Here is a 17,068-nt window from a genome sequence, read left to right as displayed (position 1 = left end):
CGTGTTGGTCAGGCTGGTCTAAAATTCCTGACCTCAAATGATCCACCCGCCTCGGTTTCCCAAAGTGCTGGGATTACAGGTGTGAGCCACCGCACCTGGCCAGAGTCTTTCTTTTCTCAAGATAGGGTCTCGCTCATGGGCTACCATGCCCGGCTAATTTTTTTTTTCGGTAGAGAAGAGTTCAGAGTGGTCTTGAACCCCTGGCCTCAACTGATCCTCTCTCTCCAGCCTCCCAAAGTGCTGGGATTACAGGCAGGAGCCACCACACCTGGCCACACAGTGTGACTTTCTATTTTGTTCTTTTTTAAAACAATTTTTTTTGTTAATATTACTTTACAAAAAAAAACTTTGAGATGAAGTTTCACTCTAGTCGCCCAGGCTGGAGTGCAATGGCATGATCTCGACTTACTGCAGCCTCCACCTCCCAGGTTCAAGCCATTCTTCTGCCTCAGCCTACCGAGTAGCTAGGACTACAGGCGCCTACCACAGCTAATTTTTGTATTTTTAGTAGAGACGGGATTTCACCATATTGGTCAGGCTAGGCTGGTTTCGAACTCCTGGCCTCAGGTGATCTGCCTGCCTCTACCTCCCAAAGTGCTGGGATTGCAGGTATGAGCCACGGCACCCAGCCAAAAACCTGGAGTAGTTCTTAAATATCTTTGGGATGGAAACAGTCTATTTTCAAAGTACTTTGGTAAATTGGACTTCAGCCATTTTTTCCCCTTGATGAAATGGAACATATATATGTGTAAATTACTATTGTTTCATACATATTTCTTTACTTTATTTACATTATTTATTTTATTAAATTAAGGCATCAGTGTTTTTCTGACCGAAGTTCTCATTTCCTGACAATGGAAATGGAACAAGAAAAAATGACCATGAATAAGGAATTGAGTCCAGACGCGGCTGCGTACTGCTGCTCGGCCTGCCACGGCGACGAGACGTGGAGTTACAACCACCCTATCCGGGGCCGGGCCAAGTCTCGCAGCCTGTCTGCCTCGCCCGCCCTGGGGAGCACCAAGGAGTTCAGGTACAACCAGGAGGGATGGTTCCTCTTTTTTTTCTCATCTGATTTCATAATACTCTTTCTTAAAATGATTATGAAGAATTCTCCTGAGTACTCTGTGTCGATGCATCCAGAAGGTGAGGCTGGGTCCTTGCCCAGGTGAAGCTGTGCCCTTGAAGGGGGATCCTGGCCCGTGGACACCTGCCTGGCGCACATTCCCAGGTGCCAGCACAGGCGCAGGGTGCCATCATGTTTCTTTATCTGTCTGTATCAGCACAGAACCATCTAACTGGCGCCCACGCTGACCCTTGATGTTAGACTGAAGCAAACTTAGAGAGGAAACTTTTTTTTTTTTTGAGACGGAGTCTCGCTCTGTCCCCAGGCTGGAGTGCAGTGACGCGATCTCGGCTCACTGCAAGCTCCACCTCCCGGGTTCACGCCATTATCCTGCCTCAGCCTCCCGAGTAGCTGGGACTACAGGTGTCCGCCAACACGCCCGGCTAATTTTTTATATTTTGAGTAGAGATGGGGTTTCACCGTGTTAGCCAGGATGGTCTTGATCTCCTGACCTCGTGATCCACCCGCCTCGGCCTCCCGAAGTGCTGGGATTACAGGCTTGAGCCACTGTGCCTGGCCGAGGAAACTTTTTTTTTGAGACGGAGTCTCGCTCTGTCCCCCAAGCTGGAGTGCAGTGACGCAATCTTGGCTCACTGCAACCTCCGCCTCCTGGGTTCAAGCGATTCTGCCTCATCCTCCCAAGAAGCTGGGATTACAGGCATGCACCACCATGCCCAGCTAATTTTTGTATTTTTGTAGAGACGGGGTTTCACCATGTTGGCCAGGCTGGTCTTGAACTCCTGACGTCAGGTGATCTGCCCATCTCAGCCTCCCAAAGTGCTGGGATTACAGGTGCGAGCCACTGCGCCCGGCCTGGAAACATTTGCTCTACAGAAGTCACTGGGGTGTGAGGGGACATCCCTCTTGGCTCTGCTTGTTTTGAGAGGCGAAGGCTGGGGGGTTCTGCACGGTGACACAGGGCTGGTGGAGCCAGAGTCGTGAGTGTGGCCTTGGGCGGGCCCAGCCCTCTCACATGTTGGGCAAGTGGCTCCCTCCTGTGCCAAGAGTGCCCACAGCGCTCACCCTTGCACAATGCTGCTTGAGCAACAGTGCCCCGGGCTTTGCATGATGGTAGCCGTACAAGCACAGCTGTGATGGTGCCTGGGGATGTTGCTCTCGGTTCTGGTAACAGTAAATGTGGTGAGTTTTAGGTGGAAGCTTGCCAGAGCCAGCGCTGCCTAACACAAGGATCACAACTATCAGATGCAAGGGGGGCTTTTTGGTGAAAATAGTCTTAGAAAGCATGTTGTCTTACACAGTGAGATGGGAGAGCCTACAGCGCCTCTGACTCGGTGGCAGCAGTGGAGAAACAGGCTACTCCTACATCTTCTGTCTACAAAGTCACTGCCTGAGCCAGGAGGCTATGAGGCTGGTGTCTGCCTTCGCCCCACAGGCACCACGTCACCACTCAGCTTTCCTCGGATGCCTCGTTGTCAGTGGGGGTCGTTGTCCTGTACCTCCAGGCCACCCCAGCGCAGTGACTGCACGAACAGAATTGCTTTGGGTTTTTTTTTTTTTCCTGTGGGTTCTTTGGTATAACGCACCATTTGTGTTTCATTCTGAACCTGATGACAGCAGCCCTAGGTCAGAGGTTGTCTCCATAGTGAGTGACAGGCGCCTTCAGGGTCAGGTCGGGGAGGAGGTAGCCAATACGTCCAAGCACAGCCTGTCCTTGGGAGGAAACATTAAATCCCAACACCCACTTTGAGAAACATAGTTTTCCGCAATAGTCTTTTCAGTTCTTAAGTAAAGTTCTTCTTTTGTAATGTACTTCCTTTTTTTTTTTTTTTTTTTTTTTTTTGATATGGAGTCTTGCCCTGTCACCCAGGCTGGAGTGCACTGGTGTGATCTAGGCTCACTGCAAGCTCTGCCTCCTGAGTTCAAGTGATTCTCCTGCCTCAGCCTCCTGAGTAGCTGGGATTACAGGCATGTGCCACCATGCCTGGCTAATTTTTGTATTTTTAGTAGAGATAGAATTTCACCATGTTGGCCAGGCTGGTCTCGAACTCCTGACTTGAGGTGATCCGCCCACCTCAGCCTCCCAAAGTGCTGGGATTACAGGCGTGAGCCACCATGCCCGGCTAATTTTTTGTATTTTTATGTAGAGACAGGGTTTTACTGTGTTGGCCAGGATGGTCGGTCTCGATCTCCTGCCTCGTGATCCACCGGCCTTGGCCTCCCAGAGTGCTGGGATTACAGGCGTGAGTCACCGCGCCCGGCCTGTACATAACAATTTTTAAAAGGCCGAGCTAATCAAGTCCATGGCCACTGATGGCCACGCCTGTCTCACCTGTGGAGCAGCTCTTAGGGCACCACGGCTCTCCTGGGGTTGTCTGGCCCCGCGAGGCAGCGGAAAGCCGTGCTTCTGTGTTGGGACTTGAGGATTTTGTTGGGCCATGGCTTGGCCGGCTGTGTGCAAGTTTTCTGAGTGTGTGAAGGGACTGGGAGGCTCCTGGGCACCCAGGACGAGGGCAGCCTCAGCGCTGGACCCTGATGAGAGCAGGGGTCCTGACAGCATTCTCCCCAGGACACATGCGGCTGCCACAGCCCCTGGCTGGGTGATTTAACTGACCTGGTCATGTTTAAATCACTAGAAAAGTTGTTGAAGTGTTCATCCAGCATCTTTTATTCATTCATTCATTCATTCATTCATTTTGAGACAGTTTTACTTTTTTCACCCAGGCTGGAGTGCAGTGGCTCTATCTCGGCTCACTGCAACCACCACCTCCTGGGTTCAAGCAGTTCTCCTGCCTCAGCCTCCTGAGTAGCTCAGACTGCAGGCACATGCCACCACGCCCAGCTAATTTTTCTTTTTTTAGTAAGGATGGGGGTTTCACCATGTTGGCCAGGCTGGTCTCAAACTCCTGACCTCACGTGATCCGCCCACCTTGGCCTCCCAAAGTGCTGGGATTACAAGTGTGAGCCACTGCGCCCGGCCAACATCTTTTTTATTGACATGAGTTCAGAGTGAACATTTGTGCTAGAATTTTAATCTAGACGATTTAGAGATGAGATGTTGTCTAAGGTTTTGAGTCCCAAATGCAGATCTAGAGAGGGGTCCTGGGGAGACACTGAGGAATTCTGATCCCAGGCTGGCCCTGGCCCTGGCATTTTCCTTGTTTGGGCTGTAGCTCTCCCCGGCTTGGGTCATGATCTGAGGGGCGCGTGGGCATGCGTGCTCCTCACAGGTGCCGCTCCAGTGCAGCCATGGACCTGGGCAGAACCTTCCAAGGGCTGTTGTGCAGGCTGCTGGGCAGATGGAGTTGGCATCTTTCAAATTGCATGTATGCCTCAGCGTGTAACCTCCTCTATATCTGTGTCTGTCACTGCATGTCTGGTTTCAGGCCCTGGCAGCTCTGACACTGCCCTCTCCCCACAGGAGGACACGCTCTCTTCATGGGCCATGCCCGGTGACCACTTTTGGACCAAAGGCCTGCGTGCTGCAGAACCCCCAGACCATCATGTGAGTGCCGGGGGCCATGGGATGGGGGAGTCCTCGGGATGTGTGTGGAGTTGTGGGATCACGGTGTTGAGGAAGATTCTAGCACTTCACGTGAGAAGTACATTTTAGATCATTTAAACAAAAAGCCACATGGGCATATTCCCTGAACCCCCTGAGTGCAGGCATCCGAGTGGGGGCTCCCCAGCCGTGGCTTTTCCAGTGGCTTTGAGAAAGTGGACGGCAGGCGAGCCGGGGCCTGGAGACCGAGTCACAGCCTGTGGGCGTGGCGGCTTCCACATGAGATCCTCAGGGATGCTTTTTTGTTTCTTTAAGAGGGAGTGAGAGCTCTGGGGTGGGTTGCGTTTGCTATTTGATGGTTCAGTTTGTCAACACATTCTGCCTGGAGGCCCGTCATAGTGTCTTAAGGGAAAAACACAACAGTGATGGATCTGATAGCTGTGCTTTATGTGTAAAGAATTATAATCCGGTTGGGCGTGGTGGCGGACACCTGCAGTCCCAGCACCGTGGGAGCCCGAAGCAAGCAGATCACTTGGGCCCAGGAGTTTGAGACCAGCCCGGGCAACATGGTGAAAGCCCATCCCTACAAAAAATACAAAAATTGGCCAGGCGCGGTGGCTCATACCTGTAATCCCAGCACTTTGGGAGGCCAAGGTGGGTGGATCACAAGGTCAGGAGTTCAAGACCAGCCTGGCCAGTATGGTGAAACCCCATCTCTACTAAAAGTACAAAAATTAGCCAAGCATGGTGGCGGGTGCCTATAATCCCAGCTACTTGGGAGGCTGAGACAGAGAACTGCGTGAACCCGGGAGGCGGAGGTTGCAGTGAGCCGAAGATCGCACCATTGCACTCTAGCCTGGGCGACAGAGCAAGACTCAGACTCAAAAAAAGAAAAATACAAAAATTAGTAGGCATGGTTGCACACATCTGTAGTCCCAGTTGCTGAGGAGGCTGGGGTGGGAGGATCACCTGAACCTGAGAGGTTGAGGTTGCAGGGAGCTGTGATTATGCAAAGTGCATTCCAGCCTGGGCAACAGAGCAAGACTGTCTCCAAAGAAAAAAGTGAGCACCCAGCCAGCCCTGAGAGTCGTATTCTGCACCTGGTAGACGTCCTTATCGCCTCTTCCCCAGAGAAGCCTTTGCTTCTGGGACTGATGCCCCAGCTCTCAGGCCTCTGTGCATAACGGGCTCTCTTCAGGGCCTCCTCCTTCACAGAGTCCCGGACGCTTTGCTTTCTGCAAGGGAGGACCATGCAGAAGGGCTGAGTGCTCCAGTGCGAGGGCTGCTGGGGCACTGTTGACCAGAAAGTGCAATGCGGCTGTGTGATACGGGGGTGGCCACTGCATGGCCCTTTGCTGACAGGCACCGGTGCCGTGAAGGCTGGGGGCGCACAGCAGGGATGCGGCAGTGTGCGTCCCAGGCAGGACGGGCGTTGGCCTTGCCACTCCAGACGCTGAGGGAGCCCCTTAGGATGGAAGTGACTCACACTCGTGCTTTTGAGGCCCAGCCCTTTGAATGCCACTGGTTCCTGGAGTGTCTGTGACCTGTCACTGCTGCCAAATGCCTGAGGCTGGGGGGCCTGACCCTTGTTTGCTTTCCCTTATCCAGTCCATCTGCAGATTCTGTCACTTTGATCCCAAAATATAAAAGCAGCTCCCCTGCACTATTGCCCGGCTGCCCTCCACTGTGTGGACTCCTGATCGCTCGCCGCGGCCTCACCATCCCTTCCCTGCACAGCAGCCACGTGGGTTACCCAGAGCGCTCCACTGCCTTCCCGGCCCCGCCGTGGCTCTGTCCTGCCGTCCTGTGCTTGCTGTGTCCCTGGCACCCCACCAGTACTCTCCCCCGCTGCGTTGTGCCCTCCTTGCACTTCCTGGTCCTGGCAGAGCCGCTCCTTCGTCACTTGCATCTCAGCCTCTGCCTTCACCAGCCATCAGTCACTCGGGCCAGGGCGGGGTCACCAGACAGGTGCCTGTTCTGCCTCAGCCCTCAGACCAGGGCGTACTCAGTGGTCCCTGAGCTGCCTGAGGTCAGACAGCCCCGCAGGAGGAAGCGGCGGGTTTGTGGGGAAGCCTTGAGGGGCATGCAGCTTTCTTGGCCCCCTCATGGGAGCATGCCCCCTCTGGGCTCTGTCTCTGGGATCATAACCTCCCGCTTCCCATCCCCGCGGTGGAGGGGCAGGGCTTCCCATGCATCTGAACTTGTGTCTTCCCTGATAGTCCAGAGCAAGACCCTGTGGGGGGCTGGCGAGGAGGGCACTCGCTTCCTGTTTTGTTGTCCAGGGAACTGGTGGGCCTGTGTTGTGGTGGTACGTGAGTGCCCGCGTGTCACAGTGTGTGTGGCCACCCATGTGTGAGACAGTCTCGGTTGGAGCTGGCCAGGCAGGCCAGGCTGTGGTCATGCTGGCTTCATGCCACCCCCTGCCCTCTCCATGCAATGCCCACAGCCGTGTGTGCCTGCAAGGGCTGGTGTCCTGCTTTGCAGGTGACCCAGGAAGGGCTGGTTTGTGGTCACGCAGAGTGGTGGGTGCCTGGGCCCGTGCATGACGCTGCTGCTAGTGGCTCTGGCTAGGCTCAGCTGAGCCTCAGGGCTGGAATGGGTGCAGGTCGGCCCACTGGGTCAGTGGTGACTGTGGGAAGGAGAGCGGGGGAGCCATGTGCAGAGAGGGGGCTTTGCTGGCTGACCAGGTCAGAGGACTGTGAGCCACCTGCACGCCTTGGGCCGGAGCCAAGCAGAGTGACACAGCGGGCTGGGAGGGAACGCCCTTCCACCTGACTGTGGCCTGAGGGTGCCTTCCCTGGGGCCCAGCCGGTTCCGCAGGCCTGAGCGGTGGCTGGTGCAGTGCTGGGGCAAGGCTGGAGGCTGGGTACTTGGCCAGGTCTGAGGCCACGGGAACAGAGGGCTTGGTCCTGCCCAGCTCAGTTAGGAGCAGGGAGCTGAAGTGTGGCCTCTTTGCTGCTGAACTGAGGACTTTTTTTCAGGAGGGATTAGGCAGGAGGACCATGTGACGAATGAGGAAACTGTTTTGTTTTGTTGGATTTTTTAAGTGTCGGAAGCTGTTTTGACTTAGTTGCTTTTACAACAGCTTTACCAAGTTGCATCACAATTGTGTTCTGCTTTGAGTTTTGAGTATGAAGAGCTTAGGCTTCTAGTGTGGGCCCACAGTCGGGACCATACCGATGGGGCGGCCGCGTGTTCGCCAAGCGTGGCCTGGATGCTGTGGACACACCGGCCGGCTCCCAGCAGGCAGGGGCCCCCTCGCGAGCCACGTGTGTGACCCAGCAGGTGCTGAGCTCATAGGGGATGGCATGAGTGACCCCACGCCTCCCAGTAATGCCTGCGCAGGGTGAGTGCTGACCAGCTTCCGAAGGTCACGAGCGATGGGCTGAGGTCTGTGGCCCTGTGGCTGCCATCGGCGTCTGTGTTATGGTTCTGGGGGTTGTTAGTGGGACGGTCACACTCCCAGAGAAGTCACTGCTGGGAAGAGGCATGGCAGGCAGCAGCTTTCTCGATTGGGCAACTTGGAACTAGCTGGCTGGCACAGTGGTATAAGAACTTGCCCTGTGGGGCTGAGGACAGGTGGTGAGTGCTGACCACGGTGGCCAGCCCCGCCGTGCCCTCCCTTGGCTTCTGGGAACAGGAGCAGGCTCCGTGGTGTGTGTTCCCGGTTCTGGGTTGGGATGTTTTCTGTGACTAACGTGGTAATGGGAATCCCACCGGGGCGGGCCCTGCCTGTGGAGAAACACCGGGCACAGTGGTCGGGGTCGGAGCCAGCAAAGCGTAGGTGGCTATGTCAGGGCTGCCACAGACTTTTAAACCTGTGATTTTTACTGTGAGAGTGAGTGAGGTTAAAGTCCGTTCATGCAGGGAGGTAGTGAGCTGTGTGCAGGGCGGGAAGCGGGTCCTTGAGGGGTCCTGGGCTCACGTGGGGCCAGAAACCGTGTGCAGGGGATCCTAGGGACAGAGTCACCACGTCAGCTGGTTTGGGTTTTCGTGGGGGCCTGAGGAGGGCACCAAGCAAAGAGTGGCCCAGCCATAGGCTTCCGTGGTCATTTCTGCCCCACCAGCATCACTGAGGAGCCAGGCAGGCAGGTGGCTGGGGGCTGTGAAGGGCTGCGGTGTGTGCAGTTGGATCAGCGTGGTGCCCGGGTGGGGGTTGTGGGCCTGAGCCTGCGTGTGATGGGCCAAGCAGGTGAGAGGTGGTCACTCCAGACCCTACTGACCCCTGACTTTGTCTCTGTGGCCAGGCCTCTGGCACCAGGTGGCTGGGGGTGCAGGTGCAACCCTCAGCCCTGACCGTGGCCACCGAGCACGTTTCCCTGGGAGGTGAAAACACCTTTTTAAAGATTTTTTTTTATTTTCTAAGTCATACACCTTTTCCACAAGAGGGAGATCGCAGCTGGTGTGAACTCTTTTCTCCTCCCCTACAGGCACATTCAGGACCCCGCGAGCCAGCGGCTGACGTGGAACAAGTCTCCGAAGAGTGTCCTTGTCATCAAGAAGATGAGAGATGCCAGCCTACTGCAGCCGTTCAAGGAGCTCTGCACGCACCTCATGGAGGCACGCGGGGCAGGGGGAAGGGGGCCTGGGGTGCACGTGGAGTTGGGGGGGCCTCCGTCCACATCACCGCCCTGTGAGACCACGGGAACCACCTCAAGTGCTGGGAAATGGCTGCTTGTCTGGAACTGGGGACTGAGCGGGGATCTGCCCAGGTGTCTGGGTTTGTGTGTGCTGCCATGACAAGCACCAGACTGGGTGACCAACAATGAGCTGGATGGGCTCGTGGCCCTGGAGGCCGGGAAGTCCCAGATCAAGGGGCCGCATCTGGCATGGGCCTTCCTGCCGTGTCTTCTCTGCAGAAGAGCAGGCATGGGGGTTGCGGCACACAAGAGCCAGGAAAGCCACTCCCGAAATAACAGCCTTAGTCAATTCCTGAGAGGGAGCCCCCTCCACCCAGTCATCTCTTAAAGGTCCCGCTTCTTTATCCTGGTGCATTGGCGATGAAGTTTCAGCGTGAGCGTGGGAGGGTCGGGCATGCAGGCCACGATACCAGGTCTCTGATTACAGTGCCCGTGAGTCGGGAACCTCTGAGCAGGAGGGTGGGATCTGCAGGTGGAATGAGCAGGTTGGCACTTTGCTTCCAGGAGAACAATATGATCGTGTATGTGGAAAAGAAAGTGCTAGAAGACCCTGCCATCGCCAGCGATGAAAGCTTTGGGGCAGTGAAGAAGAAATTCTGTACCTTTCGAGAAGGTGGGCTGTCAGCAGCTCTGTCCTTGGTTTTTCCAGCACAGTTCCCCGCCCCATTGGAAGCTTCTGGCACTGTTGCCCTCATCATTGGTGTCTGCGCACTGCGCCACAGGCCACCGTGTGACAGCCTCTTCTTGGTTTTGCTTTGTGTTCCCTAGATTATGATGACATTTCCAATCAGATAGACTTCATCATCTGCCTGGGGGGAGACGGGACGCTGCTGTACGCTTCCTCGCTTTTCCAGGTGAAGCGCTGACATTTCCAGACGTGCACCAGGTTCTAGTCTAGGTGCTGCATAACGAGGGGTCGCAGTCTAGGTGCCGCGTAACGAGGGGTCGCAGTCTAGGTGCCGCGTAACGAGGGGTCGCAGTCTACGTGCCGCGTAACGAGGGGTCGCAGTCTAGGTGCTGCGTAACGAGGGGCTCGCAGTCTAGGTGCTGCGTAACGAGGGGCTCGCAATCTAGGTGTTGTGTAACAAAGGGCTAGCGAGCACGGCTTCCATTACTTTTCACCCCTTTATACGAGAGCAGTCACCTAGAGCGGCCAGCACTGAGGCCCATGGTGGCAGCCCGGTGGGGCGCAATGGTGGGGCCAGGGGCAGTGTGGACACAGTGCTACGGCTGGGGGTGGCCAGAGCCCTCCTGGGACAGGAGGGAGTGGCGCAGGGTGGTGAGTCCTGGGAAACAACCTCGCCTACTGGCCCATCCCCTCTGGGCCTCCCTTGAGCTCCTCTTCCTGGTTTCTCGGCAGCACAGCTCTCCCCTGGGGCTGTAGGGCCACGCTGTGTGGGGGACCCTGGCTCTGCCCTTGGCCCGCTGCATGTTGGTGACACCAGAAATGCCCGCAGCCCGCCCTGCTTTTCTCCTCATCTCGCCATTAGCACCTGTGGGGCGTGAGGCTCTGACCCCGAAGCTGCCACCCACCCACCCCCGCTGGCTCCCCCACCCTCCATGTCCGGGGGGCTCTGACCCCGAGGCTGCCTCCCATTCCCCCCCCCAACCCCAGCTGGCTCCCCCGCCATGCCCAGGGGGGCTCTGACCCTGAGGCTGCCTCCCACCCACCCTTGCCAGCTCTCCTAGCCCTCTGTGCCCAGGGGGCTGCTCAGCCCTGCCACCTTTGTTTCTCACCAGCTCCCCACACCCACCTTGGCCCTGGTGGCCCGGCCCACCCTGGCCTGAGACGTCCCCCTCTGCTTGCCCACATGGCCAGTCCCTCCTGCAGAGGGTCAGGGGTGCTGTCCCCACAGAGCTGGGTCCCTCCCAAGGTGCCGGTGGAAAGCCGGGTGGTGCAGGGGTGCACGGCGTGGGCGCTGAATGGCCTCTCCGTCGGCTCACAGGGCAGCGTCCCTCCGGTCATGGCCTTCCACCTGGGCTCCCTGGGCTTCCTGACCCCATTCAGCTTTGAGAACTTTCAGTCCCAAGTTACTCAGGTGATAGAGGGTGAGTTGGAATGTTCTGGAGCCCACAAGCAGCTCTGATCATGGCGCTGTTGTCTCGCGTGGTTGTGGGGGGTTTATTTTTATTTAATGATGCATGGAGCAACGTTTAAAGGTTTCTAGATTCAGGGATTTCTAAATCTTGAGTGGTTCAAACCTTTTTTACTAACACTGAGAAGTTTCAGCAGATCACAGGTTGAAGCTGCCATGTGTGTTGGGCAGAAGTGAGCTGATTCTCACTCTCAGAAGGCACAGAAGTGTCGGCCGGGCACAGTGGCTCATACCTGTAATCCCAGCACTGTGGGAGGCTGAGGCGGGCGGATCACGAGGTCAAGAGATGAGACCATCCTGGCCAAAACAGTGAAACCCCGTCTCTACTAAAAATACAAAAATTAGCTGGGTGTGGTGGTGGACGCCCGTAGTTCCAGCTACTTGGGAGGCTGAGGCAGGAGAATCACTTGAACCTGGGAGGCAGAGGTTGCAGTGAGCCGAGATCGCACCACTGCATTCCAGCCTGGGTGACAGAGCGAGACTGCATCTCAAAAGAAAAAGAAAAAGGCACAGAAGTGTCAACTTGGGAGAAGAAAGGGCCCCCGACCCTGCTGGTCTCCCTGATGCATGCCCTCTGACTCCCGCCCGACCTCAGGGAATGCAGCTGTTGTTCTCCGGAGCCGGCTGAAGGTCAGGGTGGTGAAGGAGCTCCGGGAGAAGAAGACGGCCGTGCACAACGGGCTGGGTGAGAACGGCTCACGGGCTGCGGGCCTGGACATGGATGTCGGGAAGCAGGCCATGCAGTACCAGGTGAGTGCAGGCGCCTCGGCCTCAGGGGCCCAGGGTGGGGGGACTTAGGTCCCAGGGGTGAGGACCTTCCGGAGAGCCCAGCTGGGTGAGACGGGTATCTGCAAGCTGTGTGGCACCCCCCGCCCTGAGTGTGCAATGCTGTCGCCCCTCCAGGTCCTGAATGAGGTGGTGATTGACAGAGGCCCCTCCTCCTACCTGTCCAACGTGGACGTCTACCTGGACGGACACCTTATCACCACGGTGCAGGGCGACGGTAAGGCCCGCGGCGCTGTCCTGGGGCCCTGAGCGTCCCTCGGGCGGGAGTGACGCCTGCGCCTGTCCCTGTCAGGAGTGATCGTGTCCACCCCGACGGGCAGCACGGCGTATGCGGCCGCGGCCGGGGCCTCCATGATCCACCCCAACGTGCCGGCCATCATGATCACGCCCATCTGCCCCCACTCGCTGTCCTTCCGGCCCATCGTGGTCCCCGCAGGGGTCGAGCTGAAGGTCAGAGCCAACGACGCTCCTTTTCCGGTTTGTGAGTCATTTGACCCCGTGCAACACAAAGCCGGGACCTAGCACCCGGCTCTGCCATGCTGGCTTCAGCCTCAGACGCGGCCTTGCCATCCTAGGGCCGTCCCAGGGCCGTCCCGTGCCCCCTCAGATGCAAGCCCTCCCTTGCTGGTGCCCGAGATCTGTCCGTCACGGTGCCCAGGGCCCGGGTCTGAGGGGCTTCCCGCCATTGTTGGTCTCTGGCGGTGCTGAGCTGGGACGGTGCCTATAGGATGTGCACTCCACTGTCTGCAAGGCAGGGTCAGAACTGCCCAACCTTCGGCCTCTGGCGAGCACTTGGGGTGGGTGCCTCGAAGCGTCCTCCCCACAGCTGGGGGCCCACACCTCTCCCTGCTTAACCCTCAGATCATGCTGTCACCTGAAGCAAGGAACACAGCATGGGTGTCCTTTGATGGACGGAAGAGACAAGAGATCCGCCATGGAGACAGGTGTGGACTGCATGCCGGGCTGGGCACTGCCTGCCAACCTCCTCCCCGGGCCAGGCAGCACCTGCCCTCTTGGGGTTGGCCTGTAGACACAGCTTGTCCCCTAGAGCACCACAGGGCCTGAGTCCCTGGGTCTTGGAGCGTCACAGAGCACCCGTCCTGGGGGCAGCGGGTCACATACAGTGGCACATGCAGGCCTGGCCCAAGCAGAGGCCTGAGGGCGTCCCCCTTCGCACTGCTGCCCGCCCCTGCATGAGGGCTGCCCTCCTGGGACCTCACCCCTGAGGGCCCTGGGGCAGAGTTTGTCAGTTCCCTGCACCGTCCCCTCCAGGACCTGGGGTGGCTGTATCCCAGCACCCATGGAGCACCCCTCAAGCCTGCCTCGGGGAGGGGCTGCCCAGCCCCTCAGGAAAAGAGTCCCGGCCATTCCCAGGGAGGGAGGGAGGGTTCTTGGCCGGGGGTGGGCCTTTCTGGAAGCCCTGGCTCAGGCTGCTGCTCTCCTGTCCCAGCATCAGCATCACTACCTCATGCTACCCGCTCCCCTCCATCTGCGTGCGGGACCCCGTGAGCGACTGGTTTGAGAGCCTCGCCCAGTGCCTGCATTGGAACGTCCGGAAGAAGCAAGCCCACTTCGAGGAGGAGGAGGAGGAGGAGGAGGAGGGCTAGGTCGAGCCCCTGTCCAGGCCCGAATCCTTCCGCTGCCCTCCAAGCGCCCTCGGGACAGACCAATCTGTGTGTGTCTGTGACCGCCCCTGTCTCAATGGCACAGCCACTTCCTTCCTGTAGCTGGGTTAGAGCCTGGGTCTGCCTTTTGTCCAGATCAGCTGTTTTTTTAACATTTTAAGTCTGACTTTTTTTGCATTTCTAAAGAAGCCTGAGAAATGGGCTGGGAGTGCTTCTGTCCCGCTGACACCCCCGGTGGGTCCCTGGAGCGCAGCCGCCAGCTGCCACAATTTCCATGCCAGGATATTTTTCCACAAATCAGTCGGTTGAAATTCAGAGGAGTCAGAATGACTTGACCTGTCCTTCAATGTTGAAAATAAATGTCTCAGCCAAAAACCTTCCTTGAGCTGCGATGCTTTTCCCCTTGGCCTGTGCCTCTTCCCCTAAAACTTCTGCAGGGAAACCCCTGGCGGAGGCGCCGTTGAAAGCATGGTCTTGCCAGTGGCTGGCAAGGTGGTTTTGTTCTGCTCAGTTTCTGGAGAGGGTTGGATGCGTCCCCTGCCATCCAGCCTCCCCGCTTGAGGCCAGCACTGAGTCTAGGACCCTCAGCGGGAGGGGGGCTGGCATCGCCAGTGACCCACACATTCCTCATGTAGCTTCTGCTCCCAGGAAGGTGGCTTAAATCCTGTATATACTGTTTAGAGATTCTTTTAAACTTTCTGAAGTGCTTATGTACATACTTTCTTGTACACACTTTTGTGAAGATTTCAAGGGGAAGGGAGTCGTCTGCCATTAAATGTTTACATTTGTGTTCTGCAAGACGCTGTCCTCAGGGACCATTCGGGGACCATTCTGTTCACTGCGATCTTGATGGTCCGGGAGACGGGGATTTCTGGGGCTAGTGATTGTGATCCCTTTTATTTTGCAACTGTAATGAGAACTTTTGACACTAACACAGCGAAGGGCTCAACACGCTGATTATTCTCCTGCCTCTCCCGTGAGTCTCCAGCCTGCCCAGCACCAGCAGCTGTGGAGCATGTGGGTGCTGCGTACCCCCGGGCCTGCGTCTTCCACAGGCACAGGTTTGTGGAGGCCGTGGTCGGAGCATAGTGTCCTGGTTACTGCTGCCCGGGTGTCTGTTTTTGAGTAACTGCTCTCTGAGTTTTGCACATGAAGTCGCCCTCATCTGCTGGAGATTGATGGAAAAGAAAGGCACAAGACGTTCTCCTCTGCCCACGAGGAGCTTCCCACAGCCGCCTGGCCCAGCCTGGGCACGTTCTCCGAGGCATGTGTCTCCCTGCTCACCCTCGTCTGGGCACCTCAGCATCTGCGGACGTGAGCGTCCAAAAACTCAGAGTGTGATTCTGGGCAGTGGGCCTGGCTTGAAGTCCGCCATGACCCTGGGCACAGGGGAAGCCCAGCCGTGAGCTTAGGAGGAGAGAGGGACCAGCGCCCAGCGTTAGGGCTGGAAGACAGCAGTGTTCAGAATTCCAGCTGCTCATCTGAACACAAAAGGTGTGAACTGAGCTCTAAAGCGGTGTGAGATGGGAATGATCTAGAAAACTGGACTTTTGAAGTAAATTTTAATGTTTCATATTAATTTCTTGAAAATTTATTAAATGTCATTGAAAGCCTTATTACGATTTTCAGATCCTTTCAATAAACAAGACTTGTAGAAAATAAGCTGGGTTAATAACAGCTTTCTTCTGATGCCGTGTAACCAACATAGAGGGGTCGGGCAGGGTCACCCCCATTAAATCCTAGCCCCAAAATGCCCAACCACCGAGTGGGGGGCCGGCAGGGCATCCTCCCCAAGGGGCTGTGTGGTGCCCCAGGGGCTGGGGGTGCCGCTGCCTCTTCTGGGCAAGGGGGGCAGTGCCCTAGCGGGGGTAGGGGTAGACAGAAGGGACTCAAACCCGAGGGGTGGTGTCGACTCGGGCAGGCTGTGTTGCTCCTGGAAGAGCCACTGGGACCAGGGGGATTGAGTCCCTGCATCCCCAGGGCCAGCAGGGCTGGAAGGGCCCCTCCATCCAGGCTGCCTAACTCAGGGGCAGCCACAAGCCAGGTGAGGACCCACTGGCCCCTGGGCCCAGCCTGGGCACCGACATCGGCCTCCCTCCCTCCAGTGACGTGGTCCTGCGCCCCCCAACCCCCCGACCCCGCACTGTCTCTGTTGTTCTAACAAGGCCCAGATGAATGTTGGTCAAGGCTTTGCCAGGAGCCAGTCTGCACTACACGCATGCAAGTCCAAGAGAGACCAAAATGATCACCCTGTGGACACCTGCCCCGTTTGGGGGACATGAAAGCCTGGGCTGTGGGCCCCGCCCTACTGACCTGGAGCCGGTCTGCCTCCCCGGCCTGGAAGAGGCTGTGGATCAAGCCTAACCTCGGCTTTGAGGAGCACAGAGGCCCCAAGACGTCCTCGGGGGCTGCTGGGCTTAGGCTCTGGGGCTTACAAACCTTTTCAAGCCTGAAGCGGCGGCATCCAGGGTCCCTGCCGCCCAGTGCCAGCCTGGACCCTGGGCACCTCTGTGCTGGGCCCGGCACCCCCACCCTGCCTCCCACAGCCATGGTGTCTCCTCAGGTCAGGTCCAAAGGGGCTGCAGCCAGGCCCAAAGGCCCAGCCCAAGTCCCACGGCTCCTGCGGGGTCTGGGTGAGGCCTGCCCTGCTGGGAGCCCAGGAAGCTGCGACCCTGGAGCTGGAAGTCTGGTTGGGGGGTAGCAGGGTTGGGGGGTAGCAGGGTCGGGGGAGAGCAGGGTGGGGCGGGTACAGGGTAGAGGAGCCGGCTGGAGGAGCCCAGGGAAGGCTGGCGGTGCTGGGGATATAGGGGACTGCAGGAGCTGGTACATCACCGCATGGTTCAGCCGCTTTCAGCACATCCTGCCCCAGAAGGATCTCAGCCAGGGCATGGGCTGCCTTCAGGGTCTGGCAACACCAAGGAGCCAAGGTAGGCAGTAAACCAAGGCCACAACCTCCTTAGGAGCCTCCACAACCAGGGTGCGCAGCTGAAAGAGGAAGGAGGCCCCTGCGGAGAGCAGGGTGGGCAGGAGTGGGTGGCCAGGACAGGTGGTACCCAGTGAGGGGCGGTGGGGACCTGGGAGCCACAGAGGAGCCGGCTCAGCCACCCCTGTGCAGGAGGCACCTGGGGCCTGTGCTCAGGCCTCACCCAGGGCTGCCCTACGCCCACATCCTGCTGACAAGCCCCCAGGACCAGCATCCCCACCCAGCTGATCTGTGCAGAGGGGACAGGAGGCCAGACAAAAAGATGGACAAACACACACACAGATTCACACACACACAAACAGACACACCGCACAGAAAAATACGCGTGGACACCACTGAGACACATGCAGGC

The 17,068-nt window shown here is 57.6% G+C and overlaps 1 protein-coding gene across 2 annotated transcripts; it reads left to right on the top strand.

The window, feature by feature from the left end:
• The first annotated feature begins 791 nt into the window (after positions 1–791).
• On the top strand, positions 792–15,395 carry NADK (NAD kinase). 2 transcript variants are annotated; one of them, XM_032758637.2, is made up of 11 exons: positions 792–1,033; positions 4,506–4,589; positions 9,017–9,146; positions 9,731–9,839; positions 9,995–10,080; positions 11,173–11,275; positions 11,918–12,072; positions 12,226–12,325; positions 12,401–12,558; positions 12,970–13,052; positions 13,559–15,395. In XM_032758637.2, exons 1-11 carry the CDS (start codon positions 855–857, stop codon positions 13,713–13,715), a joined length of 1,344 nt encoding a protein of 447 aa, XP_032614528.1. In that variant the 5' UTR covers positions 792–854; the 3' UTR covers positions 13,716–15,395. The 2 variants fall into 2 exon arrangements, with proteins under 2 accessions (XP_032614528.1, XP_032614530.1); XM_032758639.2 differs by lacking the exons at positions 792–1,033; positions 4,506–4,589 and adding an exon at positions 5,278–7,932.
• The last annotated feature ends 1,673 nt before the right edge of the window (positions 15,396–17,068 follow it).

The sequence above is a fragment of the Hylobates moloch genome, unplaced genomic scaffold (assembly GCF_009828535.3).
Source record: "Hylobates moloch isolate HMO894 unplaced genomic scaffold, HMol_V3 SCAFFOLD_9, whole genome shotgun sequence".
Classification (NCBI taxonomy): Eukaryota; Metazoa; Chordata; class Mammalia; order Primates; family Hylobatidae; genus Hylobates; species Hylobates moloch.
The sequence above is the reverse complement of the archived record's forward strand: the minus strand, read 5'-3'. Positions and strand labels throughout refer to the sequence as shown.